At 40.7% G+C, this 26,420-nt stretch overlaps 1 protein-coding gene across 6 annotated transcripts in view; it reads left to right on the top strand.

Moving 5' to 3' along the window:
* Window positions 1-3,491: 3,491 nt before the first annotated feature.
* The window catches only part of PIK3C2A (phosphatidylinositol-4-phosphate 3-kinase catalytic subunit type 2 alpha), a 90,214-nt gene continuing 67,285 nt past the window's right edge, over window positions 3,492-26,420 (top strand). For all 6 annotated transcript variants that reach the window (XM_073347388.1, XM_073347387.1, XM_073347390.1 and 3 more), the window contains exons 1-2: window positions 3,492-3,585; window positions 17,945-19,126. In XM_073347388.1, coding sequence (XP_073203489.1) covers window positions 18,011-19,126 — 1,116 coding nt within the window. In that variant the 5' untranslated portion in view covers window positions 3,492-3,585; window positions 17,945-18,010. The remainder of the gene's footprint in view (window positions 3,586-17,944; window positions 19,127-26,420) is intronic.

Below are 26,420 nucleotides of genomic sequence, written 5' to 3' on the forward strand. Positions count from 1 at the left end.
ATCAGACCCCATAAGCTTAATATACTTTTATGAGAAATTAGTTCTAGGCAGCTGACCATTTGTTTAATTAGAAGTTCATAAATCCACATTTGTAATGAATAATGCAAAATAACTATATTTAAATAATAAAAAGATGTAATACAAAACCATAGAGGAAAGAAATATGCAGTTGAGACAAAACATATATGAGAACCAAGCATAGTGTCCCACGAGTGTCAAGGATGGTGAGCATAGCAGTGGCAGAGTTAATCCTTAAAAGAGATTTTTCCCATTTATTAATAGTGACACTGGTTATACATGTGTGCAGCATTTAAATGTTCACATTAGTGATTTCCTGTATCATAAATACTTTAAGGGTGACACCATTCTTTCACCCAAGGCACAGAGAGAACATTATAATTATGCCTTTATAAACAAAGCTGTGGGCTGTGTCAGCATTCCCCTCATCAGTTCAAATAAGAATGGGATAATTTTGTCCTATCTACAAGCTGGGCTTGTACCAAGTAGTTACCATTCTAGAGGCAGAACCACTTGGTTGGATCCACTCATCATTGAAAGTTTGACTGGTCAAAAAAGGTGTGTTGGTCCCATAACACCTTACATATAATAGAATTCCTACTGGACACATAACAAAGAGGAGACAAGTTCCAAAAGCTGGATGGGAGCTCTATTAAAGTATATCTAATGGTACAAAGGCAGGGGGTGTAAAATGAGCGAATTTAATGTGGATGTAGTTGAGAAACTATGACTATCGTACCACACATTGCTATTTTTATAGAATTTCTTTTCAAACAAACAAAAGAAAGGGGATATTTTAGGGTATACCAGGGGATCAGTATGTTTATACCATAGTGATGGGCACTTTAGAAATGTGTTTAAATAGATTAGAGTAGATAGTTAGGTAACTAGTTATAATGAGATAAAAAAGAATGTAGGCTGAATATCAGAAAACTTTCCTGACAGCAAGAACTACTGTATTAGACAGAAATAATTTCCCAAGAAAGGTCACAGAATCCCTGCTTCTTATGACATTTAATCTAGACTTGGAAATAGACTTGATAATAGACCGAAGAGAATAATTCTGCATTGGTCTGTGAAATGGACTAAATTACCAGATTAGTCCCTTTCTGTCTCAAATTTCTGACTCATATTTGGTCCAGTCCCAGGCAGTCATATTTTAGATAATATCTAGCACCTTCGTAGTGTTTTACAGCTATAATGATTAAAAGTCCAATCATGCAAGCCCTCTATAGTAGTTCTGAATGCAGAGTGTTTTCACCATCAGACCTAAAGGTCTTGATCCTATAGCAAAGCTCGCATTGATGTTAATGGTACAGGATCAGAGCCTAACTGATTAATCCTTACAATAAGCAGTCAGATACTGCCACTATGGGTGCCAATATAAAAACTAAGACAAGAGTATATTCCAGGTAAGCAATATATGTAATTTCTTCATGAACTAAACGATTTACTGACAGTTTTCATGTACCATCTAGCCTGGATTATATATTTTGTTGTTGTTGGGGGGGTCTCCAGAAATGTCAAAAGTTTTTCATTATCTGAATAAAATATCAATAGTCACAGTAAAAACAATGAGGAGTACTTGTGTCACAGTGAGTCATTGGATCCTTGTGAATGACACATCTTAGAATGTAGAGCATTTGGTGTCATTCTCTTGGTAAGCTTTTACAAAATTTAGACTGAAAAATAATATTTTTGTTACTATACATATAATGCATTTTATTAGCTATGAGATGTTATATTTGCCTAAACTTTGTCTAAAATGCCATATATAATACTTTTGAACATACAAAAAATAATCTGTACTTTTTAGAGTTTACTAAGACAAAATTTTTATTTCTGTTTGATTTTCACAGTTCAGAAAAGTTCAGTACTCCAAGTGCTGATCATTTGGAGGCTATGAAATATTTTGTAAAGTTACAGTAAGTGAATGTTTATTTAATAGAAGATGTCCCTGATTACATTATAGCCTTTTCCACTGACAAATGATGAAATACTTACTTCTGCTATTAAAAATCACAAGCTATATCTAATTCCATTTTACTAGAGCCATTCCAAAACTCTTAGTTTGATTTATTTTCTCTTCTCCAGAAAGCACACTCAGTACCCTTCCTCCACAGCATGTGATAAAGGAAGTTCATTGTATTTGTACTGAATTGCAGCCCCGGAGAAGGACATGTTTGTTATGCGAGTTTCCAGTAATTCTGAAAATTCTTACTTAGATCAGACGATAAGAAAAGGAAATTAGGTTGAGTAGCACCTCCCCCTAAAATCTCCCCATCTCTTTGGATATGGCAATTCATTTTTATGGCAATATCCAGCCTTTTGAGAGGTATATACAGCCTGGTCAAACATTTTTTAAATTAAATTAAGTTGAAGGCAGTCTTTAAAATATGTCCTTATTGATGCAATGTTTTTTTCCACCAGATATTTAAAATCTCCCTCAGGAGTTCTTCCACATTCGAATGGACACAGCCTCAAAGCCTGTACTGTTTGTGCAATAACACAATAGGCATTTTCCTGCCTGTGCAGCTCATTGATTTCAAGAGACAATTTTCACAATGGTCTTTCTTGAGTGGTGTCTGCAAGTTATATGCATGGTATTCATGCCAGAGATGGCAAGGGCCAGTTTGTCCCAGGCCCCATCTGAGAAGGCCCTCACACTTAGGGTGACCAGATGTCCCAATTTTATAGGGAGGATCGCGATTTTGGGGTCTTTTCCCTATATAGGCTCCTATTACCCCCACCCCCTGTCCCGATTTTTCACATTTGCTGTCTGGTCACCCTACCCAAACTGAGTGGCATTATGACCTAGTGTGCAGGGTTGCATTGCCACTCAGGTTTGGCCTGGCAACACATTGACAGTGGTTGCTGGTCACAACATTACTTACTGAACTTTGGCCCAGCAGCCCCTTGATTGATGCTAATATGACCCCTAAAGCAAGAGTAGTTCAGTTGTGCGTACCATGTGAAAAAATTCTGGCAGGGATTTTTGTTGCTACATGCAGAACGTGGCATACCCTCAGCATGAGCCAATAGTGGCCGCAACATGAGCCATGCTGTCTGAGCTGGAAAATTGGAATCTGGCCCCACCCCAAATTACCATTACAGGAACCAGCCTGCTGGGCATGGGGGTTGGTGCCAGTAAAAAAGGGGGAAGTTGGGGCTGGCTGCCCTTTCACCGCCCCGTGGTGCTGTGAGCAATGGCCCAGGGTTCAAGTGACTCAGCCCCCCAGCGTCATTACAGCCCTAAGCAATGACGTAACAATAACAACACAGGCGCGAGCTCAAGCAGGGCCCCACCCTTGCGCAACAGGCCACGCTCCGCCCCCGCCCCCAGGGTCCCGCCCTCTTCACCCCTTTCCCCGCCCCCCCCGCAGCTGAGTCGCTCCTCCCCCTGCCTGTCTCTTCAGCGCCCTGACTCCGCCCCCAGGAGGCGGGCTCTCGGGCCCGGCCGGAAGTGAGCGCACGGCGGCGGGCTCGTCCCTCCGGTGACTTTTATCCGCGGCGGCGGCGGCGCAGGGACGGGAAATGGCTGCTCCCGCCGGGCAGCGGCGCTGCGAGGTGAGAGCCGGCCGGGTCTCTCCGCGAGGCGGCGCGGGGCCTGCGGCGTCCAGGGGACCCGGCCGGGCTCGCCCTTTCCTCGGGGCCCCTGCGGCGCCCGGACCCCGGCACCGCCGCCGCCGGGGCGCTGTGCCCGGGGCCTGCCTGGAACCCTTCCCCCGGGGCTACGGCCGGGGAGCCGCCTTGATTCAGCTCCAGCCGGTGCCGTGCGGGGCAGGGGGACTGGCCGCGTCGGCGACTCTCGCTGCCGCTCGCCCGCCCCGGCTCTGCCTCCTGCCGCCCTTGGGGGCGGTCCCCGGGGGCTCCGCGCTGTGCGGTGCCGTGACCTCTCCGGGTGACTTCCCGCCGCGCTGGGGAGGGCCGGGCCCGGGACTCAGCGGGGCATCCCGGCACAGTTAGCCCCGGGTCTGAAGCCGTCGCTGTAACTTGCTTTTTCCTTTACGTGGGTTCAAGTTTGCCGGGGGTGGCTGTCTATAAACGGCAGCGTAAAAATGCCTAGTAACTTCTCCCTGTTAATCGCATTATTTCAAGCGGTAGAACAACATGTCTTCTAACGGCAAGATCTTAATTGCAAGTCTCTTGAATAACATTTTGCATTTATATAGCACCATTCACTCCCAAGGATCTGGTTGCATTTCAGAGAGTGTGTATGTACGATGTCGGGGTTGCTACCTTGGGTGGCCTGGAGGGGTAGGTGTCAACTGGTATATTGCATAGTGAACAACCATGAAGGCAAGAAAAACTTTGGCGCTGCATACTGAATCAAATTGTATGTTATGTAAAGTACAACCCCCCCCCCCCCATGCCAATGCAGGCTATAGGGGATCTCAATTGTCCTCTACAATACCCACAAAAGTTAGACTATATTTGGCTGAGGCGCCTAACTGATCATGTGTTGGTGTTTGACACTGATCCTGCTAAGTTGAGCATTTCAATGTTGATTATTAAACCACTAAGTTGTCTCTCTTTAAATTACTTTTTAGACATAATCACTTTCCCCCTTGTAATACATAGATGAAAGTACATAGACTACTAAGTCTTATCTTTACTGAAGCCATAATAAGAAAATAAAAAACATACATGTGTTTCTGGAAGTATAAATAACTTTTTGAATATTGCCCAGTCCTTGGGGAGGAAAGACACGAGTAAGAAAATACCTGGAAGAGGGAAATAAGATATGGAAGGTGGAAGAAAGGAAAATTAGTCTTTGTGATGTTTATAACTACTGTGTTAAATGTGTTCCCAAAATACAATGAAATAAAAGTGATGGTGTTTTGCTGACTAAAGAATTAAAGTGTAAAAATAATTAATGTACTTGGGTTGAGGAGATTCTCCTATTTTGAAGAAACGGATGGATGTAAAATAACTGGAAATTCTGATGTTTGCAGAGGAGTCCTTTCCAGCTCCTGTTGAGAATGTGGTGTGTGCAGCAGTCGTGAGTGAAATCCTAAAGAGAAGGGAAGGATAAACTGTAAGGGAGGGAAAATGAAGTTACAAAAAGGGAAGTAGTTTGTGGTCCACTGGTAATGCTTGTTAGTACAGAATGGAGTTCAGTCCCTCATTCTGGCAGAGTCTGTTTGCTTTTCCCTGTAATATTCATCACTCTATCTGATGCAGATTAGACCTGAAACAAAGGTTTTTGTGGTGGCCTTGTGGGAGAAAATAGGTTAAACTTAGTTATGTTATCAGGTCCTCTCCAGAAAAATGGAGGGTGGGGGGGTGGATAGAGGGGCAATTGAAGGCAGGAGAAACTGAAATAAGGTGCGGTGAGGAAAGATGAGCAAGGAAGCTGCCTGGTGGAAGAAGGTTAGACCCAGAGCAGAAAAATGAATGCTTGCTTTTAAAGGGGTGAAGCAGTCATTTTTCGGTTGACCAACAATCTAATGGTCATGCTTTTAAAGGAGCATAATCACCTTAAAAATGTACTTCAGTCTGAAAATGGTTTATATGCTGTTACTTGTAGTAATACCTAGAGAAAATCATAGTAAAGAGATTAGACAACAATTTTTGCTCCAGTTGGCTTACTTTAACTTAAAATGCTTTATGTAGTGATTTTTGATTTCATCTAAATCTTGATCCTGCTAGTGGATTGCCTGTGGTGGTCTGTGTCCTCAAGGAGTACCGTTGTTGATGGGGCTCTGCGGGGCATAAGGCTTCACCTGCACAAATCAACAACAATAAATGTAGGAGGAGGCTCTTAGTCATTTTTCCCTTTTGTCTGGGACTTTCAACAGTAATCAAGAAACAAGCTACTTAAAAATAGGAAAATGTGGTTGTAAAACCACAAAAAATGCACAAGTCCTTGGGAGCATATATAAAACTTACTCTTTTTAAATTGGCTGGATTTGAAATTGGTGGTATTCCTTACTCTGGATTGCTAGTTAAAACTAAAACAGTATCTTGATCTGTAGAGCCCCGTGTGGATGCGAATTTTGTATCTGCGTCCGATCTACAAACATGGCCCGCAGATAGCAGCATCCGCAGATGTGGATATCCCCAGAATATAAAGCAGACTGCTGCAGATTTGCAGGGCTCTAGGTAGCTACTATCAATAAATAGCTTGGTGGAGTTGATGAGTTTTTGATCTACCCTTTGTCAGTTCCTCATTCTGGTAATGTCTCTGTGTGGTCCTTTAAATGTTGACTGAATGAAGTGTAAACTGGGATTTGAAATTCATTTTAACTTCTGTAGTCAATGATATAACTGAACTCCAGTCAGAAAAGTACATTGAAATGGAATTAGCTGTTTTTTGGGGGTGTGCACCTATAAACTTTAGACACAGTTTAATTGCAACTTATAAAGAGTTAACAATTCTTGATGTAGTAAATAATCCAGTGTATGGGGTTCATTTTTTCTTTAGAATTCTAAACTCCACACTGTAAAATGCAATATTATGTTTTAAATTTAACCTACTGAAGTGGAAGAGAAAGTTTCTTTGTGTTTTATGAGTGACTGCTTTTTAGTATCTATGGTTGGTGCAGAATTTACTGTAGTATTCCATTTATATTGGGGAAAGTATTTACTGTAGTATTCCATTTATATTGGGGAAAGTAACAAGTTTTTTTAAAACTTTGCTGTAAAGAATAAATCAGTGGCTGCATGGATGTGTAGATCTAATTAACAAATTGCTGTACAAAACTAAAAAAATGAGTAAATGGATTTGTAGCCACTTGGCAAGGCTAGATAGATCGTTATTTATCCTGCAGCAGTCAGTGACATCAGCCTCTTAATACAGCACTCTTTGTACTTTTTTTATACACCAAAAAGGGTAGTTGTGGTATCAATTATTGCAGGAGAGTGCAGAAGTCTGGACTCTAGATTTGGAAATATTTGCTAATGTATTTGTAATGATATCTGCACATTCTGAAAATGATTTGGACTCAAATGTTGGCTTTTCAAAGTGCATATGATATTTTTGTGGGAAAGCTTACCCACAATAACTTAACTATTTTAATGTGTAGTGCTTATAATGCAGATCATTGACCCCTATTTCTTATAGGGGTCAATGATTGTTTTTCCTTAAACAGGAAAAGTCAGTACTTTCTTTAAATTTAACCTAAGCCATCATTAGGTGTTCAGCAAATACACAGTAGTTTAATTCAGTGACATTTAAAAGCAAAACAACCATAGGGACTACTTTAAAAAAAACCACACAGCCTAAGGCCTTGTCTACACTGCCACTTTACAGCCCTGCAACTTTGTCCATCGGGGGTGGGTGGGTGAGAACCCCCCCACCCCCCGAGTACTGCAACTTTCAGTGCTGTAAAGTGGCAGTGTAGACAGTACACCAGTGCTGGGAGCTACTCCCCCATGGGGTGGGGTTTTTTACAGCACTGGGAGAGCTCTCTCCCAGCGCTGGTGCTGCAACTACACAGCCACGTTAAAGCGCTGCCACGGCACTGCTTTAACGATGCTAGTGAAGACCTAGCCCAAGTTTCTTGAAGATAAAATTAGGGTATTGTACATCAAGGCATTACTTTAAAAAGAAGGTTGGAAATGGACCTATAAGTTACCATCACTATTTAGTGCTGGAATTTTTAGAACCTCAGTAGGTGGTTAGATTGCTGATAATTCTAAAGTTTCTATTAGAAAAAGACTGACCCAAAAAAATGTATTTGAGTGTACTGTTGTGTACCTCACTGAAATGGATGATCATAAATAACGGGTTAAATGAAATTGTGATCAGTACCTCCTATTTTGGGACAGGAAATTGCTGTCCAACTCTACTTAGGTAGATCAAGAATGTTAAATGTAGTGTGAGCAGATGGTGAGATTACCTGTGCTTGGGGTAATAGGATTTCTCTATAGAAAAGACATCCTTGTGATTCCAGATAAGAAATTACCTGGGATTTGAGGAGTTCTCAATTTGTTAGAAGTTTAAAATTGTGGAAAAATGAAAGTACTCTGGAATTAATGATTCCTTATTTGGATTTTCCTAAAATTATAAATTCATTCCTAATCTTTTCAATAGTGACATTGCTGTTAAAATGTTGTACACTGTTACAATATATTATATTTTGCATAGGCAACAAAACAGAAAAATTGTAACATAGGGAATATCCTGTTCCTGCCAGGTAGCCTTATCTGTAGCAGATAAAATGTTAGACTTATCTTGCAGTTTCCTCACATCCTTAATATTGATACAGCTTTTAAAATATTACTTTTCTAATAGTTTTATAAAATGATCTACTTGGAAATCAGTATTGAGTAAACAGATAAATGTCAACGTCTGATGCACGTGCTTTGTTAAAGTATCTCAAAGTATTGCTTGGGGGAAATGCTCTTAGTTCAGAGCCATGAAAACAAAGGTTGCATAATAGTTGGCAGATGTGTGGCTTAGTAAATCTAATCAAATAGTAGTACACTTGCTGTAAATAAGTTTATTCGCGCTCATTGCTAAAGACAGATTAATTCAGTACTGTGAATTAGAGAAAAAAAGAGCAATTTATTTTTTGGATGTTCAGTGTGAAATTCTGCTTTCATATGCTGTTTTTGGAATCTGTAGCAGAAACAAAACGATTACGTCCTTCTGTGCTCCTTCCTCTTTGATAGTGATGGGCGGCTCAGTGTACTCCTCTGAGTGGAGAGGAGCAGAAAACCCACCCTCTTGAGATAGAGGGTCCATTTTATGGCATCCTGTCTCTGACCCCACAGAAGTCCCTATCTGGGTGCTACACCTGGATTAGATTTTTGTGGGTGGGGACAGGATTAGGGTTTGAGGTACAGGCTCAGCCACTCATGGTGTTATCTGTTCCCACTTCATGGTGTTTTCCTGTGGGAATTAAAGCTGATGGGATCAGCATTATGCATTTTAACACTGTAGTTGCCCTCAGATGACCCTGCTGCCTCTTTTTCCCTGTCTCTTTTTTTGGGTGGGGTGGGAATGGTTTATTCTCTCTTTTGGAAGCTTGGAAATGGGGGTGATCATAAAGTGTTAGAACTGGGCAGTGGGGTGACTGATACAACTTCTCCCGGAAGTGGAGCAAGGAAGCAAAGAAACCCAGGCAAGGTATTTGCCATGTAACTTTAATCAAACTTGGTTGTTAGAGCTGTTAGTAAATAGAACTGCATCATTGTCCATTGGTTGTATCCTTCAAAGGTGTTGGAGATAATATGTACAACAGATAAAAAACAGAGCTGTGTTGACATAATTGATGCTAATACATAGACAAAATACACAGGTGTCTTAGTTCAATTTCAGATGCAGCGGAAAATCAGCGAAGTGGAAAAGGGAAAATGTCAGATTTTATTTGGAAAAAATATTGCAATCACTTGGTTTTTTTTTTCATTTAATTATTTGACAAATGCCATTTAAGTATTTGGATTGAGAATTGTGCTCTTGAAGGCAAATAGGTGAAGTACCTAGTTTAGAACTACATTCTAATGGTATTGGCTGCAATATATCGTAGAAATTGAGATCCGAGCAACAACTGAGTCTTTTGGGGTTACTTCCAGTGTTTGGAAGACTTGACTAAAACAACAGTTACACCTAGCTGTTAGCTAAGCTTAGAGCTTCCAATGAATTCCGGTTGTCACAAATACCTTTCATGAATCTACTGCAGACCTCTCAAGTGCATTTGATTTTTTAATTTTTTTCAACTATTCGAAAACTGCAGTCCAGTTGTAGCCAATGATATAGAATTGGAGAACAGGTTAAGACCTTTGGTTTGGCTTTCTAAATACCCTGAGGACAAGCCTTAAATGCTATGATCAAACTGAGTGTGTGCGCAATGACAGAATGTCTGCCTAGCAAAAATAAAACTAGAAAAGAACTCTGACTTCCATTAATATACTTCTAACTATCCTGTCCTTTCTTGGCTATCAGATGTAATTGCGTTTTTTGTCAGCGAAAGTATGCAACTGTTGACTACTTCATAGTATGAAAGTAATTTGCGATAGAAGATCTTCTGAACTTGTAAAGTCATTGAGAGACAGTTGTGTTTTTTTTTAAGGATGGGCTCTTTTATATGTTGTTAATTATGGGTGTTTTGCCACAGATGTGTAGCATTGCACCATACTTGTGAGAGCCAAGATATTGGGTGTTGATATCAAACCAGGGCCTAAAAATATCCACTTGCCCCTGGAGAATGGCAAGCTTTTTCTAGGAAAGGTACAAGTGCCTGATCCTCAATTTCTTCAAAACTTAAGCTTTACTTATTTTAATCCCTTCATAGATTGAAAATAGCCTGTGTAAACAGATGCAATATTATCTTTCTGATTCATCAGAAAACTGCATTGCTTCTGCTGCTCTTAATTTTTCCAAGCAGCACCAAAGTGAAAATCATGTAATTCTTGACAGTTGCTGCTCACCAAAGGGTTCTGAATAGTGCTAGTGAATATGCTGAATCTCATTAGCTTTCCCAAGCACAGCAGAATAATACTTGAACTCAAAGCAGTTTTCCTGCTGCTATTCAGGAGCCTCTGGGCAACAGTGCAACTGTTGCAAATCGTACCAATTTCACACCATTACTCAGAACTTTGTCAAGCAGTAGCAGTAGTGCCTGGAGTTATTGAGGGGATGATCAAAAAGTACCGTGGGCGAGAGACAGATAAAATAGTGGACACTTATCCATTCTCATAACACCCAAGAATCTCTGGTGTTGAGGAAGGGAGAGACTGAACTTTTTCTCCCTTCTAGTAATTGTGGAGAAAGGAGATGTGGGATAGAGCTTCACATCCATTATCTCTGCACATCTATTTAACTAGCCAGCTTCTGGTATAAAAGATTGAGCTTCCAAGTAGGAACCATGCACAGCACTCTGCCTCCTCAGAAACTGGTGTGAGAAGTAACTATGGGATTAGTGGTCTGTGGCAAGTAGGTGCAGTCCTTCAGTAGGTGACCAGTAAATATTTTGAGAGAAACCATTTCAGGAAACTGTATTGCAATGTTCTGTTAACAAGAGAAATTGTGAATAAATAAGTATGCACCATTTCCAAGTAGCTGGCACATCAGGCATGCTGCTTTCTGACCTTAATACCTATGAATCTACCTCTCATTAACCATCAGTGGAGTACAGTACTCTGTGCTTTCACAGAGAATGCTTTGATTGCAGAGGTGTGTAGAATAGAATGAAACCAGTTTAATGCACTACAAATTCCTATACGCTTCACTGATTTTTTTTTTTTCTAAAATTGTTCCTGTGCCCCTTATGACTTATCTGAAATGTTCTTGAGCAGGTAGGAAAACTGGTGACCTTCTGAGAAGCTGTGTGCCATAACTCTCATTTGGGACCATATTTTTTTAAAATGTGCTGGGAAAGATGCAAAACATCTCTGGTATGAAAAAAAAACATACGCATGTTTATGCAAACTGGTGATGGGATAAATTTACAAAGAAGTGTGTGCAACACTCCTCTTCACAACTGGAGAATTCCATAAACATGTAAGTATCCATTAGCAGAGAGGTGGGCAAACTGCAGCCCACGGGCCACATCCAGCTTGCAGGACTGTCCTGCCCGGCCTCTGAGCCGCCAGCCCCTCCCCTGCAGCCTCAGTGTGCTGCCAGCGCTCTGGACTGCTGCTCTTGCTGGGCAGCGCGGCAGCAAGGCTGGCTTGGCATGGTAAGGGAGCAGGGAGTCCCAGGGGGCAGTTAGGGGACAGGGAGCAGGGGGTGGTTGGATAGGCATGGGAGTCCCAGGGGGCCTGTTGGGTGTGGATAGGGGTCAGAGGACAGGGAGAAGGAGGGGCTGGATAGGGTGTGGGGTCCCAGGGGGCAGTTAGGAGTGGGGGTCCCAGGAGGGGGTGGTCAGGGGACAAGGAGCAGGGAGGGTTGAATGGGTTAGGGGATTCTGAGGGGGGCAGGCAGGGGGCAGGAAGTGGCAGGGGGCAGATAGGGGGCAGGGGCCAGGCTGTTTAGGGAGGCACAGCCTTCCCTGCCCGGCCCTCCGTGTAGTTTTGCAACCCTGGTGTGGCCCTTGGGCCAAAAAGTTTGCCCACCCCTCCATTAGCATAAACTAGTTTTAAGCCAAAGACGAGACTTTGGGGGAGGAGAAAAAAGGCTTTATAAAACCGAATATAAATAGGGAACTCTCAGATTTTCAATTTAGTGTTCTATTTTTCAGCATTTCCGTAGACTGTTGTTAACCCAAACACCACAGCAGAACCTGATGGCATGTTGACCTGTCTATTCAAGCTGAGTGAAATGTAAAAATAAACAGTATGAAGGGGAAAGTAAATTTAAAAGAAAATATTAGTAAGGCCATAGGGCTGTCAAGTGATGAAAAAGATTAATTGTGATTGATTGCACTGTTAAATAATAGAATATCATTTATTTAAATATTTTGAGATGTTTTCTACATTTTCAAATATACTGATTTCAGTTACAACACAGAATATCAAGTGTACGGTGCTCAGTTTATATTACAAATATTTGCATTGTAAAAAGATAAACAAAAGAAATACTATTTCAGTTCACCTCATACAATTACTGTAGTGCAATCTCTTTATCATGAAAGTTGAACTTACAAATATAGAATTTTTTTTTACATTATTGCACTCTAAAATTTTAGCTTACAAGTCCCCTCAATCCTTGAGTGTTCCTCCTTTAGAGGAATCTTGCCTTATTGAAGGGTTAAGATTTTTTTATCTCAGCAAGTCAATATTCTGGAGATGGGAAGGCAAGAGTTGTGCAGGAAAAGGGTGAATGCTGCTCCAGTTGTGTTTCTGGACTCTCCTCTTGTCTGCAGAGTTTCATCTTACAAATCTGCATTCTGTGCTTGGGGAGGGTGGAGTAGGGGGAAGCAAGCAATGACTTGTTCAGCAGGTGTCTTGCAGCTGCTTATGGAAAGGGTGGTTTCTGGTACCAGGATTGCCTCCTTTTACTGAGCTAGGTGGGTTCCCTTCAGCTGAGTAAGCCCTAGTTTGCAAGGGAGGGTAGATTTTTTTCCTGAGGGTCTTGGCATGCAGCAGGGGAGGAGAGGCTGAGCTTGCCAGGCCCCTGTTCTCTATGGCAATGGGCCCCAACTTTTCTGTTGCAAGAGCATATTCATGTTCCCAGAAGAGTGTGGCGGGCACTGGACAACCAGCCACCAAAATGTCACTGAGAAGCGGTGTCATCAAGAAGCGTCGCTGCCGAGAAGCAGAGGTATTTCGGCGGCAATGCTTCTTGGCTGCATTTTGGTGGCAGGTTGTCTGGCAGAAGCGCTCCCTTGTCAGTAGGCGGGTGCACATAAATTCCGTGGTGGCCGCCATGGCACCTGCGGGCACCGCGTTGGGGACCACTGCTTTATGGGTATCCCCTGTAATGAGGGCCCAGCCGGGGGCACGGTGCAGCGGTGTTGGTCCCTGGAGTGAGGAGCCAGCCGGGGGCAATGGCACATGGCGAGGGGGTGGGTGTCAGTCCCCAGAATGAGGGACTGCCCAGGGGCAGTAAGGCATGGGGCAGGTGTTGGTTGCCGGGGGTAGGGGGCTGGCCAGGAGCAATGAGACATGATGTGGGAGGGCTGTTGGTCCCTGGAGCTGGGGGGCAGGGTGGGATCAGGATCCCTACCTCTCCACTGGAGCTGAGATGGGAGCCACTTCTTCTTCTCTCCTTTCCTCCTCTTACCACTCTCTGGAGGTGGGTTGGGTTACTGCACCTGACCAGACACTGTCTGGTCCCTCTGCAGCCAATGGTGCCATTCCTGCCCAGAGGCATGTGATTAACCCTCTTTATAAACATTGACACGTTAATTTTGTTTTCAGTTTTGCAGGTGTTAACTGTGATAGACAGTCCTACAAGAAAGTTTGTATATGGATGTTGTGCTCCTTGAATTACACCTTAAATAAATTCTTTGTGTATGCATGTAATGGAAGGAGCGCATAGGAACATATTCCTGCACTAGTATGGTGGTAGGTGTTGAAGGCAAATCAGTTCAGTGAGAAATTTAGGTTGAAATCAAGAAGGAAATAGAACATAGCTGCTTCCAAGCCTTATAGCTACAGATTAGTCTAAATACAAATTTTAAATCTGGGCTCTCAATTCCATTGCAGTTTTAACATGCTGAGTCTGATTTATCTATTGCCTTGCATCTTTCGTATCTGTGCACAGTGAGTGTGAAACACTGTTTCTGAATGGAAGCATTTTGTGTCCATTTTACACTTACTTTGCACTGGAAGACACAGCTGCGTAAGGTTCAGAGCAATAGGGAACTGATCCACTTTTTTGTAGCATGCATCTTTAGAGAGTATGGTAAGCTGGTGGAGTGGATCAACTGGTTTAGCAATCAAAATATTATTTCGTGCAAATTTCTTCCTAAAGGCTTTATTGTGAAGAGCTTTTTATAAAGTTTGTTACAAAGAAAAACAAAGGCCTTTGCTTCCTAAGCCTGCTTTATTATTTCCTCCCCCTACCCTTAGTAGTTTGAAGTCTAACCACAGAAGTTGAGTAGTCTTTGCCCCAGCACAAACATGAAACATTTACTTAAAATAGTTTGACGCAATGTTTTGTGCTTTGGGATGCCTTGTTGCTTGGATTAAACTTTCAAATATGGTTTGCATATGTGTTGTGAGTCTGACTTAATTTATCAAATAAAAGGATATGAATTTGCTTTTGTAAGTTTAACAGGAACATGAAACTAAGATTAGTTATAGGCATAAGAGGGAATCCTTCATATAATTTTTGGTTTTGGGAATGGGGAATGAATTAGTTTCCGGGACTATTTTCCCTCTAGAATATAATAGTGGGTTCTTAACTGGAGGTTAGGAAAGCCACTCTCCTTTTTTCCATATGGATTTCTGCTCTGTAGCACTCTCTTCCTCCACAGAAGTAATTATGACTGTAAGAAGATTAATCCTTTATGAAGAGCTGTTTCTTCGTAGATCTATGAAACCATTTCTTGATTTTCAGACTTCTCCTAGATCGGTAATGGAAACGTTGCAGTGTTTGCTAGCTGTTTGCAATGCTTCCTTGCTTCTGAGGTACTCTGATTGTTGGTCTCAATTCAAAACTAAATAAACTGTAAATTCTTAAAGGCAGTGACTGCCTTGTATGTACAATGCCCCATACATTGCAGGCTCTACAGCAATTAGTTTTGGTGAGGAACATCCAGTGCCAAAAGCTGATTATAAATAATTTGTTTGCTACTGTAGCTTTCCACGTGTCAACATCTGTCGCAACAGGTGCTCTTTTAGGACATGTTGATTTCTCTTTGTGCCTTTTGAGGTGACCTGCAAAGGTATTTAAAGAAGTTGACATTTTACTTTTTTGCTGCTTTATAATGAATAAAGAAGGCCTGAAAAGTTTAACAAGAAGAAGCCTTATTTTACCTAATGTCAGTTCTGGTCTTGCTGAAGGGTTGGCTTGGGAGCCACAGATGATGCATATTCTCAACCCTCAACTGAAGAATAAAGGTGTAGAACCTTTGATTTCCTTTCTCCAGCATATTATCATTGAGGATAAACCAATGTAATCACAACTCTGCTTTAGGCTTTTAACAGCTGCATTAAAAATCTCTCTTCCTGTCCTTTCCTCAGTTAACTCAGGAAGGCTCAGCTTTCACTTTTCTGGCTAATGATTTTATTTCAGTAGTTGTCACCTGGATTCATCCTGTGTGGAAAACCAACTTTTGATTTTAAAAACAGAATTTTTTAAAAGAGCAAAAGAAAAATTCATGTAAACTTTGTACATCATAAAGAACCAAAAATATGTACAAGTCCAATTTTTGTTTCCCTTTGCAGATTGCTGTACAGTTTATTTAGGTGCATAATGCTCTCCATGTAGAGAGCATGTCCAGCCCAGTAACACTGTGCTTTAATAAGCATAGCTTCACTGGTGTTTGTATAACCTCTTCGTAGAAACTCATTATTTGTGATTTTTATCTTGCAATTTAATATGCATAATAGCTCAGCTGTTGTTGGTGAAAGTTTTCTAGCTCTTAGAGCCAGCAGCAAGTTGCCCGTGTTTCACAACTATAGAGGAAAGTGGAAATAGGTATAGTATGGTAAACACTGAAAAGTCAGATGCAAGACCAGATTCCTTGTGGCAGTCTATTGTACAATAATGATGCTTTTTAAAATGTGTTCCATTTTATTGGTTAGCGTTCATAGAATCATCCTAGAATATCAGGGTTTGAAGAGACTGCAGGAGGTAATCTAGTCCAGCCCCCTGCTCAAAGCAGGACCAATCCCTGCTAAATCATCCCAGCCAGGGCTTTGTCAAACCTGACCTTAAAAACCTCAAAGGAAGGAGATTCCCTCCTTGCGTTGGGAAGAACGGTCTAATAGTTTGATCATGGGATTGCGAATCAAACACCAGCCATGCCACTGATTCGCTCTCTGGCCTTGAGCAGTCATTTAGCTTCTCTGCCTTCATTTGTGTAATGAGGACTAATACCCACTTATTTTATAGTGCTCTTATGGGAATTAAGTATGAATGTAACTTGTAACTAGATATGTTGCTTGTACGTGACAAAGTGTTTTCTAAATGCTTAACTTAATTATGATGACAAAGTATGATGAAACGCCTCCAGAGGCCGTGAAATCCTTCATCATGAGTTTAGCATTGCTAATAGTGATACATCTTAAGTATGGTACACTGTGATAATTAATAGGGCCCTACCGAATTCATGGTCCAATTTGGTCAATTTTACAATCATGGGATTTTAAAAAGTGTAATTTCATGATTTCAGATATTTAAAACTGAAATTTCACAATATTGTAAGGTTCCTGACTCGAAAAAGAGTGGGGAGGTTGCAAGGGGGGTTGTGGTACTGCCACCCTTACTTCTCCACTGCTGCTGGTGCTGCCTTCAGAGCTGGGCAGCTGGAGGGCAGCGACTGCTGGCCGGGAGCCCAGCTCTGAAGGCAGAGCCACCACCAGCAGCAGCGCAGAAGTAAGGATGCCATGGTATGGTATTGCCACCCTTACTTCTGCGCTGCTGCCTTCAGAGCTCAGCCCTTTGTTAGCTGCCACTCTCCAGCTGCCCAGCTCTGAAGACAGCAGCACAGAAGTAAGGGTGGCATTATATGGTATTGCCACCCTCACTTCTGCGCTGCTGCTGGCAGGACACTGCCTTCAAAGCTGGGCGCCCAGCCAATAACCACCACTCTCCAGCCACCCAGCTCTGAAGGCAGTGCAGAAGTAAGGGTGACAATACTGGGACACCCCCCACCCCCATAAATAACCTTGTGACCCCCCCTGCCACCCACAACTCCCTTTTGGGTCAGGACCCTCAATTTGAGAAACACTGGTCTCCTCCTATGAAATCTGTGTACTATAGGGTAAAAGCGCACAAGACCAGATTTCACGAGGTGGGAGACCAGATTTTATAGGGAGACATGTTTTTCATGGCTGTGAATTTGGTAGTGCCCTATTGTCCTCATTGCTTTGTTAAACTTACTGGTGGTAAAATGGAGGGTGTTCTCTTAGAGTGCATCGGGAACACTACCTGCTTTGGTACTCAGGGTCCCTCAGTACATTTGTGAGGCAGGGAACTTTTCCACATCTTACAGATGACAAACTGAGGCACAAAGAGGATATGTGACTTGTCCAAAGTCTCTCAGATTTCCTGACTTGAAACCAGGTCTCCTGAGTTCTAGCTACAGCCTTAACTACTGGACCAGCATTCACCTCCAGTCAAAACATAACTGCTCTCTGCATGATTTTGCTGATAACATAATAAATTTATTGCAAAGAGTCCAACAAAATTAAGCTCTGAACTGTGTGTGTTTATAAAATTTGTATGTAGTTTAACTACATAAATCCAGTCAGAATAGTAGGAAAGGTTTGTAACTAGTTAAAAATTTAGAAAATATGGTATTCTGAAATGGATTGAAATGTAAAGCTTTAAATTTACATTTTACAGCTTAAACACTTCTTTATGTACTTAGTGTACCAATTATGCCTGTACATGTCTTTCTAATTTTTTTTTCCCCCTGTTCAGGTCTACTGAATCTATTGACAAAGTCAAGGGTCAAAGATTGTTAGGAAGAAGGGATTGATCTCTTAAATGGACATCTGCTTTCACGTTATGGCTCAGATATCCAGTAGCAATGGACTTAAACAGCGTTCATCTCCTTCCTTGGGAACTGCAAGGACAAAAGATGTGGACAAAGAAGAGGCATTGCAGATGGAAGCTGAGGCACTAGCTAAGATGCAAAAAGAAAGAGTGGTAACTGGTAATAAGCAAACTTCTGAGTCTTTAAGCAGCACCAGACAAAAAGCACAAACTCATAATAAACAGGACCATGATCTCATGGTGTTTCCAGAGGCTGTTGCCAAAAAAAGGGTGGAAGATAAATTAAGCACTGTTGATATAGATAAAATGACCCATGCTGAATTAGAGAAACTGCTGCTAGATGAAAGTTTTGAATCTAGTAAAGTACATGCATTACCAGCAACTCCTGTTCTGAGCCCATCATTTTCTTCACCATTTTATATTCGGCCTACTGGTCAAAGAGGACAGTGGACACCTGGGCTACCTGGGCCTCTGACTTGCACTTTACCTCCTATTTACCCATCAGCTTCTTACAACAAACAAGCTGGTGCATTTCAGAATGGCTTCCACCTAAGAATGTCCACGTATCAATCTACAGAACCTGTTTATCTTAGTCTTCCCGGGCGGTCTCCATACATTTCGTACCCGTTGACAACTACTACACCTTTCCATCCACGAGGAAGCCTGCCCATGTGTCCTCCAACACTCACACCAGAAATGGCAAAAGTATTTGACAAAATAGCCAGCACCTCAGAATTCTTGAAAAATGGGAAATCCAGCACTGACTTAGAGATGACTGGTTTTAAGTCTATCGTACCTAAACTACCAACCTCAGAAAACTCCAGTGATATTAGTAAATTTGATTGGCTGGACTTAGATCCTCTAAGTAAACCAAAAGTGGATAATGTGGAGATCTTGTGTAATGCAGAGGATGATGCAAAGGTAACTTCGTGTACAGTTGCAGAAGATCCATGGGATGCTGTGCTACTAGAAGAAAAATTGCTAGTAACTTGTCACCTTGAAAGAAAAGTGAATGGGAAATCCACTGCTGGAGCAACAGTTACAAGAAGCCAGTCTTTAAACATTCGAACAGCTCAGCTTGCAAAGTTACAGGACCAAACACCACAGGTATAATAAATCTGCAGTATTTCAGATTGCATTGTTAAACTTTCTAATACTTCTTACAATATCTTGCAAGATACTTAAACTAAAATGTGCACCTATGTTGTCCTTAATATAAACTATGGAGTTTTATAAATGGAGTCTTTAAAAACTATTGGCAGGGATAAATTTTCAAATAAGCCAGCAGTCATTGGAATATTGTGTTTTAAATTTGATGAATTTTGGAGTAGTCAATACTGATCTTTTAGAGTGATCCTAACTCAATCTAATCAATTTTAAATAGTTGCCTCCTAAGACGTTTTCGTGGTTCACTGAAGTTGTGGAATTCATTTGCTATTCTGTGACCCTTCAGTGAAAGGAAGAGAGTGATTGATTCTGGGTGTTTAAAGAAACAGTTTATTTGTATGGTAACTTCTGCTGTAGTGCTTGGATTTTTTTATGTTACATACATTTTATGAAGTTTATGCACTAGGTGACTCATGTTAAATTGAACTTCAACTTCTATTAACTCTATAATTCAACAATAAGCATACCCAAACTGTAGCCCTTGCTCCTGGAGCTCAGACACCTCTGCAAAAATTATATGCAGATAGGCATATAAAGTTGCCCACATTCATGTTCAGAATGAAAATATCTGATAGCTGTAATGTGGAGCAGCAGTTTTGTTGTTGTTTTTAAATTCTAGTTGACACACATTCTCAAAGTTGAACTTGTTACCAGTGGATTCTAATCTCTTCTAAATCACTCCAGAGGGCAGGTCTACACTAGAGGTGCTTCATCCATGCAGCTTCACTGCTGTAGTACATCTGGTGAAGACTATGGTGATGCTCTAGGCTCACACCCCTGAGCGACATAAGTTAGATCGACTTAAGCGGTTGTGTAGACCTACCCTCAGAAGCAGCGGAGTTGGAACATATGATCATTATGGACAAAACCTTGCACCTCCACTCATTGCACATTCGCATGGGATTGCTGTAGTTCTGTTGTATAAGTAGACCTCTCTTGCATGCCATGGAACAATGTTCTGAGGCAATGCTCAGGAGTTGGAGTGATACCCAGGGAGAGGTTGTAGATCTGTAACTACATTAAACCTTTTCTTAAATTGGTTTGAAGGATGAATGTACAGTCAATGCCATCTCAGTTCATGGGGTCATAATAATGGCCGGGCTGCTGTTCTGTCCTTCCACTGGGATTAGAGAAGAGCAGCAATTCTCCAACTGTGGGTTGGGTCATGACCCTGTTTTAATGGGGTTGCCAGTGCTGGTGTTAACTTGCTGGGGCTCGGGGCCCAAGCCTGAGCCCCATCACCTGGGGCTGAAATCCAAGGGCTTCAGCCCTGGGCGGCAGGGCTCAGGCTTAGGCTTTGCTCCCCCCACCCCATTTGGGGTCATGTAGTAATTTTTGTTGTCAAAGGGGGTCATGGTGCAATGAACCCCTGAAGCAGAGTGCAGAGGAGAGCAGGGATTCCATCCTTTGCTCTCTTCTAGACATGTTGAAGATTTAAATGCTCCAGAGTAACTTAACTGCTGATGTATGCCATTTGCCTGACTTTCAGAGTTGCTGAGCATCCACAACTCCCTTTGAAATTAGAGCTACAGGTGGTCAAAACTTCTGACAATATCATAAGCGGGCAATAGGCTGCCTGCCCTGGCAGTTGTCAGTGAAAATGTACATTCCATACTTTCAAAATCAGGGATGCAATCCATATTGCACAATCAAGTGATTACAAACAAATAACTTTAACCTTCCTCTTAAAGTTGATCTACCTGCCAAGGGAAAATATTGGGTGTTTTTATGATGTATAAAGTAGGCACAAGTTTTTTCCCCCAGAAAGTTTTTACTTTGCTATATCAGTGTGTCAAGTCTAATCTTCCTCTCCTCCTTTTTTTCCTTTTGGTTGGAGGATTTAGTGGATAGTTTTAATCAATTGACACTAAGGCTGTCAAGCAATTAACAAAATTAATCACGCAATTGAAAAATTGTGTGATGTTAAACAATAGAATACCATTTATATAAATATTTTGGGATGGTTTTCTACATTTTCAAATATATTGATTTCAATTATAACACAGAATACAAAGTGTACAGTGCTCACTTTATATTTTTATTATAATTGCACTGTAAAAATAAATTTTCAATTCAGTTAATACAAGTACTCTAGTGCAGTCTCTTTATCAAAAAAGTTGAACTTACAAATGTAGTTATGTACAAAAAATAACTGTTTTATTTTAAATGCAATGTAAAACTTGAGCCTACAAGTCCACTCAGTCCTACTTCTTGTGCAGCCAATCATTGAGAAACAAGTTTGTTTACATTTGCAGGAGATAATGCTGCCCACTTATTTACGAGAAAGTGAGAACAGAGGTTCGCATGGCACTGTTGTAGCTGGCGTTGCAAGATATTTACGTGCCAGATGCGCTAAAGATTCATATGTCCCTTCATGCTTCAACTACCATTCCAGAGGACCTGCTGATGATGGGTTGTGCTCAATAATCATCCAAATCAGTGCAGACCAATACATGTTCATTTTTATCATTTGAGTCAATTGTCACCAGCAGAAGGTTGATTTTCTTTTTTGGTGGTTTGGGTTCTGTAGTTTTTCCATCAGTGTGTTGCTTTTTCAAGACTTCTGAAAGCATGCTGCACACCCCGTCCCTCTCAGATTTTGGAAGGCACTTCAGATTCTTAAATCTTGGGTCGAGTGCTGTAGCTATCTTTAGAAATCTCGCATTGGTACCTTCTTTATTTTGTCAAATCTGCAACGAAAGTGTTCTTAAAACGAAAAATATTATCCGAGACTGATATAACATGAAATGTATGGAGAACGCATGTAAAACACAGAGCAGGAGACATACAGTTCTTCCCCAGGGAGTTCAGTCACAAATATAATGCATTATTTAACGAGCATCGTCAGCATGGAAGCATGACCTCTGGAATGGTGGCCGAAGCATGAAGGGGTATACGAATGTTTAGCATATCTGGCATTTAAATACCTTGCAGTGCTGGCTACAAAAGTGCCACGCAGAAGTCTATTCTCACTTTCAGGTAACGTTGTAAATAAGAAGCGGGCAGCATTCTCTCCTGTAAATGTAAACAAACTTGTTTCTCAATGATTGGCTGCACAAGAAGTAGGACTGAGTGGACTTGTAGGCTCTAAAGTTTTACATTGTTCTGTTTTTGAGTGCAGTTATCTACATTTTGTAAGTGGCACTTTCACGATAGAGATTGCACTGTTACTTGTATGAGGTGAATTGAGAGATACTATTTTTACAGTACAAATATTTGTAATAAAAAGTGAGCACTGTACACTTCGTATTCTGTTGTAATATAAATCAATATTTTCAAAAATGTAGAAAAACATCCAAAATAGTTAATTTCAATTGGTATTCTATTTAACAGTGCGATTAAAACTGCAATTAATTTTTGTGTTAATTGCATGAATTAACTGCGATGAATTAACAGCCCTAGTTACTACAGAAATGTTACCTTTGCTGAAACTACATTCCTTGGATAACAAACAATGTAACTAGCAGACATCTTTAAAGGTATATAGGATTTCTTGTTTTAAACTGCTAGGAATATGTAGCCTTGTGACAAGTTCTAAATCCTCGATGGGTGCTGTTAAAAATTACTTAAGAAATCAGTTCACAAGCCATTTACTATTTTCCAGTGTTGCTAGAACTTTAATCAATGACTCTTGGCACAAAGTGTCATGAATGCTGAGGCGAGGCAATTTAAAATACTGTTACATTGATTCATAATAATTCATGAAGATATACTATTCTTCCAGCAACTGGCAACACACGTTTGCCAAGTGTATATGCTTTATTTAGTTTATCTCCAGGAAAAACATATTAGCTTGGTGATTTGGACTTTCAAGTGTCTCTGTGAAAGTGCACTAAGTCAAAAACTGGTCATACAGTGGCATTATAAAAATCAGTGGTGTTGCCATCTGGGAGGATATTACAGAATTAGAAAGGGTCCAGAGAAGAGCAATGAGAATATATAAAAGTCATGCACCTTCGTAATCAAAGAGATTGAAAAGGCTAAGGTTGCTTACCTTGAGAAAGGACATGATGCAGATATACAAAATAATGAATGGTGTAGAGAACATAAATTGGAAGCTTTTGTTGTCCTTGCCCCGTCATAACATAAACAGACAGGTGGCAAATTCAAAACTGATGTTTTTTTCCCCACGTTGCGTAACTAGACTGTGGAACTCATTATCACAGGATGCTGAGACCAAGATCTTACCAAGATTTAGAAGGAATTAAATGTTAATAGGGACAAGAATGACCAAAGTTGTTCTTTAAATAAAAATATTGAAAGTGAGATGAAAAGATCATGCTGCAAGCCTTAACTATTTTATTAGGGATTATTACCTTTGGTAGGCAGATTATCTCCCATCTGCCTACTGTGGGGTTGTGCTTTCCATTGAAACAATCAGTGTTGGCCACTGTCAATCAGGGTACAGGACTAGATGGACCAAGGGGCTGATTTGGTTTGGAAATTACACCTTTTTAAGTGGCCAGATTAGCTTTCTTGAGCTGCTATCTCTCCAGAAAATAGTCTCACTATAGAATTCCTTATACTTGTCAAAAGAGGCAATAAAATCTCTAAAGACTTCAGCAGGAAATTTTTTTCTGCTACAATTCCCCCTTACAGTCTGCAAAGTCATATTTGTGGAAATTGTGACCACAGAAAAGGGATTTAGAGGATTTGACTGCTTTGAGAATTTTGCTTTGGTATTTCAGCTATTTGAATAACATCATACGCTATCTACACAACATCCAGACAGAACAAAGGTATGGATCTTCTGCTGGATCTCTAAAATACTTGTTGTAAAGTAAATAGATTTCTAAATTTGCTCCCTAAAATCTTCTAACCGTGCTCTTTGTAGAAAAAGAAATATTGACAAAGCAATAGTATAAAATGTTGGGTTTCAGAGTAGCAGCCGTGTTCGTATTTGCAAAAAGAAAAGGAGTACTTGTGGCACCTTGGAGACTAACAAATTTATTTGAGCATAAGCTTTCGTGAGCTACAGCTCACTTCATCGGATGCATTCAGTGGGGGGGGTGGGAGGGGAAAAAGGCTCGTCATACTTAATTTTCTATTAGTAATGTTCCTGGCATCTCAGTGAGCGTTTCCTGCTGTTCTGAGCTGGTTGTCATATATTTTGGAAGACTTTTTTTGCACCATAGTTCCCTGTATTGAGTAAGAGACTAGAGGTTTGAAAAGCTGATGTGTGAGGAGTAGAACGTCAATATAACTTTGTCTTGTGTAATTCTAAGCTTTGAGATCTGTGAACTCATTCTTCCTGTAGTCTGTGTTTAGAGAGGCAAACATAGTTTCCTTGTTTTTAACTTCTGTAGCCAACCCTTTAACAATGACAACATATCAGATGTCTTTCCCCAAAACATCAGGTTCATCATGGCCTTCAGCCACACTATTATGGCCTGCAATAAATCAATTGTACTTGTAAATTGGATCAATATTTTGATGTAAAACCTCCGAGGGGGAAAAAAAAAGAGAGACGCTATGGTGCTATAGGAAGTTTGACTCATTTTATTGAGTTTTCCTTCAGTCATTCCTAATACCTTGATTGAGTATTGGTTCAGTAATGTTGTGTTGGAGGAGCTGCCATCTTTTGGATGGTCCATAAAATGAATGTCTTGATTACTGGTGGTTATCAGCGATCCCATGAAACTTTTTCATAGGAACGGATTATTAACCCTAGTCAAACTTCAACTTGAGTGGCTACATTCTGCCTCCCTAAACATCCTCCTGCAGTTCCAGTGGGGTAAGATATTGTTTAGTTGGTCTTAAACAGTTGTATAATGTTACCCAAGTGGCAATGTTGTATCACAGGCGTACCTGTAGTTCATTATTGGAAGTGATCCCTGTGTCGACTGTACAGTACAGCTTGAATTGAAAGGTGTTGTCTAAATGTAAGATTACTTTTTTTTTTTGAAGACTCTTGGATTCTGGTTATCTTACTGGGTAGTGTTTTTCACAGAACAGTTCCTGCTCTTGGTACATTGCATGATGAAACACTTTTACTTCTAAAGCTATGCTGTGATATCCTTGAGTTAAATTCGTGTTTTTCCTGATTTGCAGTTTACGTGATATGAATTGAACCTTTATCATGGGTTTGCCTTCCTCTTTAGTATGCTAACTTCCTGTTTCCTTGTGCGTGATTTGGTATTGTGTGTTGCTGACTTGATCACCTAACTTCTTAAGAAGCTGTACTGGATTGCTGACAAATTTGAGTTACTTAGACATTACCTTGAAGTCTAGTCCCATTTAAAAAACTTAAAAGTAGTTGCAAGTGTGGCACATGTAACCAAGTCCACATTCCAGTTTTTGTGGGTTTACAGTCTTTATCCAATTTCCTTAAGTTTTACATAGGAACTGGGATTAGTAAAGTCCCAAACAGTGAAACGGACAATAATGCTATTAAATGCCAAAAATAAACTGCCTATTTTTGTTCAGTTTAGTCTGTAGCCTTTCAGCTAAATTAACTTTGTCACTAGTAACTATAGCTGGTTAAAACAAATTTGGCAGAAGTGATTTGTTTGTGGTCCCTTTTTAAGGTACAAGGCAAACTAAACCATTTGTAATAAAAAGATTTCCAAACTCAGTTTACAAAATAAACTGCTATAGGCTTGTTTACGTGACACAGCAACATGAGTTAGAGGGGTGTGAGTGCACAACACACTAGTGTGCTTAACAAATAACTAGCTTACGTAGACACTGCTATCATGAACTAAAAGATCCTTAGTGCATATTAACATAGTGCCACTTCATACGGATCAGTTAATGCACAGCACAGTTAGAAATTACACCCCTCTGGTACACGTCGTTGCACCATGTAGACAACCCTATGGCATGCAATTTTGAGAACTGTGTAAACTTTTTGGTCTAGACCAGGCAAATTTGGATCAGCATGTTTCTAGTCTGTATGTATGCTAAGTTGTTCATTTTAGTGCATTATGAATTCATATGCTCCCTTGGTCAGGATTTAATGAGCAGCTGTTACCAATTGAAGAATAGGTCAATTGGAAACGAGTTATTTAACTCAAGATGCAATATTTGAATATGAATAAATATGAAGTTGACTTGCTGAAGTACTGGCAACTATTGTTTCTACATGTATTACAAGGCTTTTCATAGCATTTTGAAACTTGAGTATGCAATGTGAATTACCTAACTTATGTTTTCAACTGAGCTGTACTATGTACAATGAGGACCTCTTCCTCTGCCAGCATAAACTGAACCCCAGACTGATATAATTAATCCA

This window comes from Lepidochelys kempii, chromosome 6 (assembly GCF_965140265.1).
Source record: "Lepidochelys kempii isolate rLepKem1 chromosome 6, rLepKem1.hap2, whole genome shotgun sequence".
Taxonomy (NCBI): Eukaryota; Metazoa; Chordata; order Testudines; family Cheloniidae; genus Lepidochelys; species Lepidochelys kempii.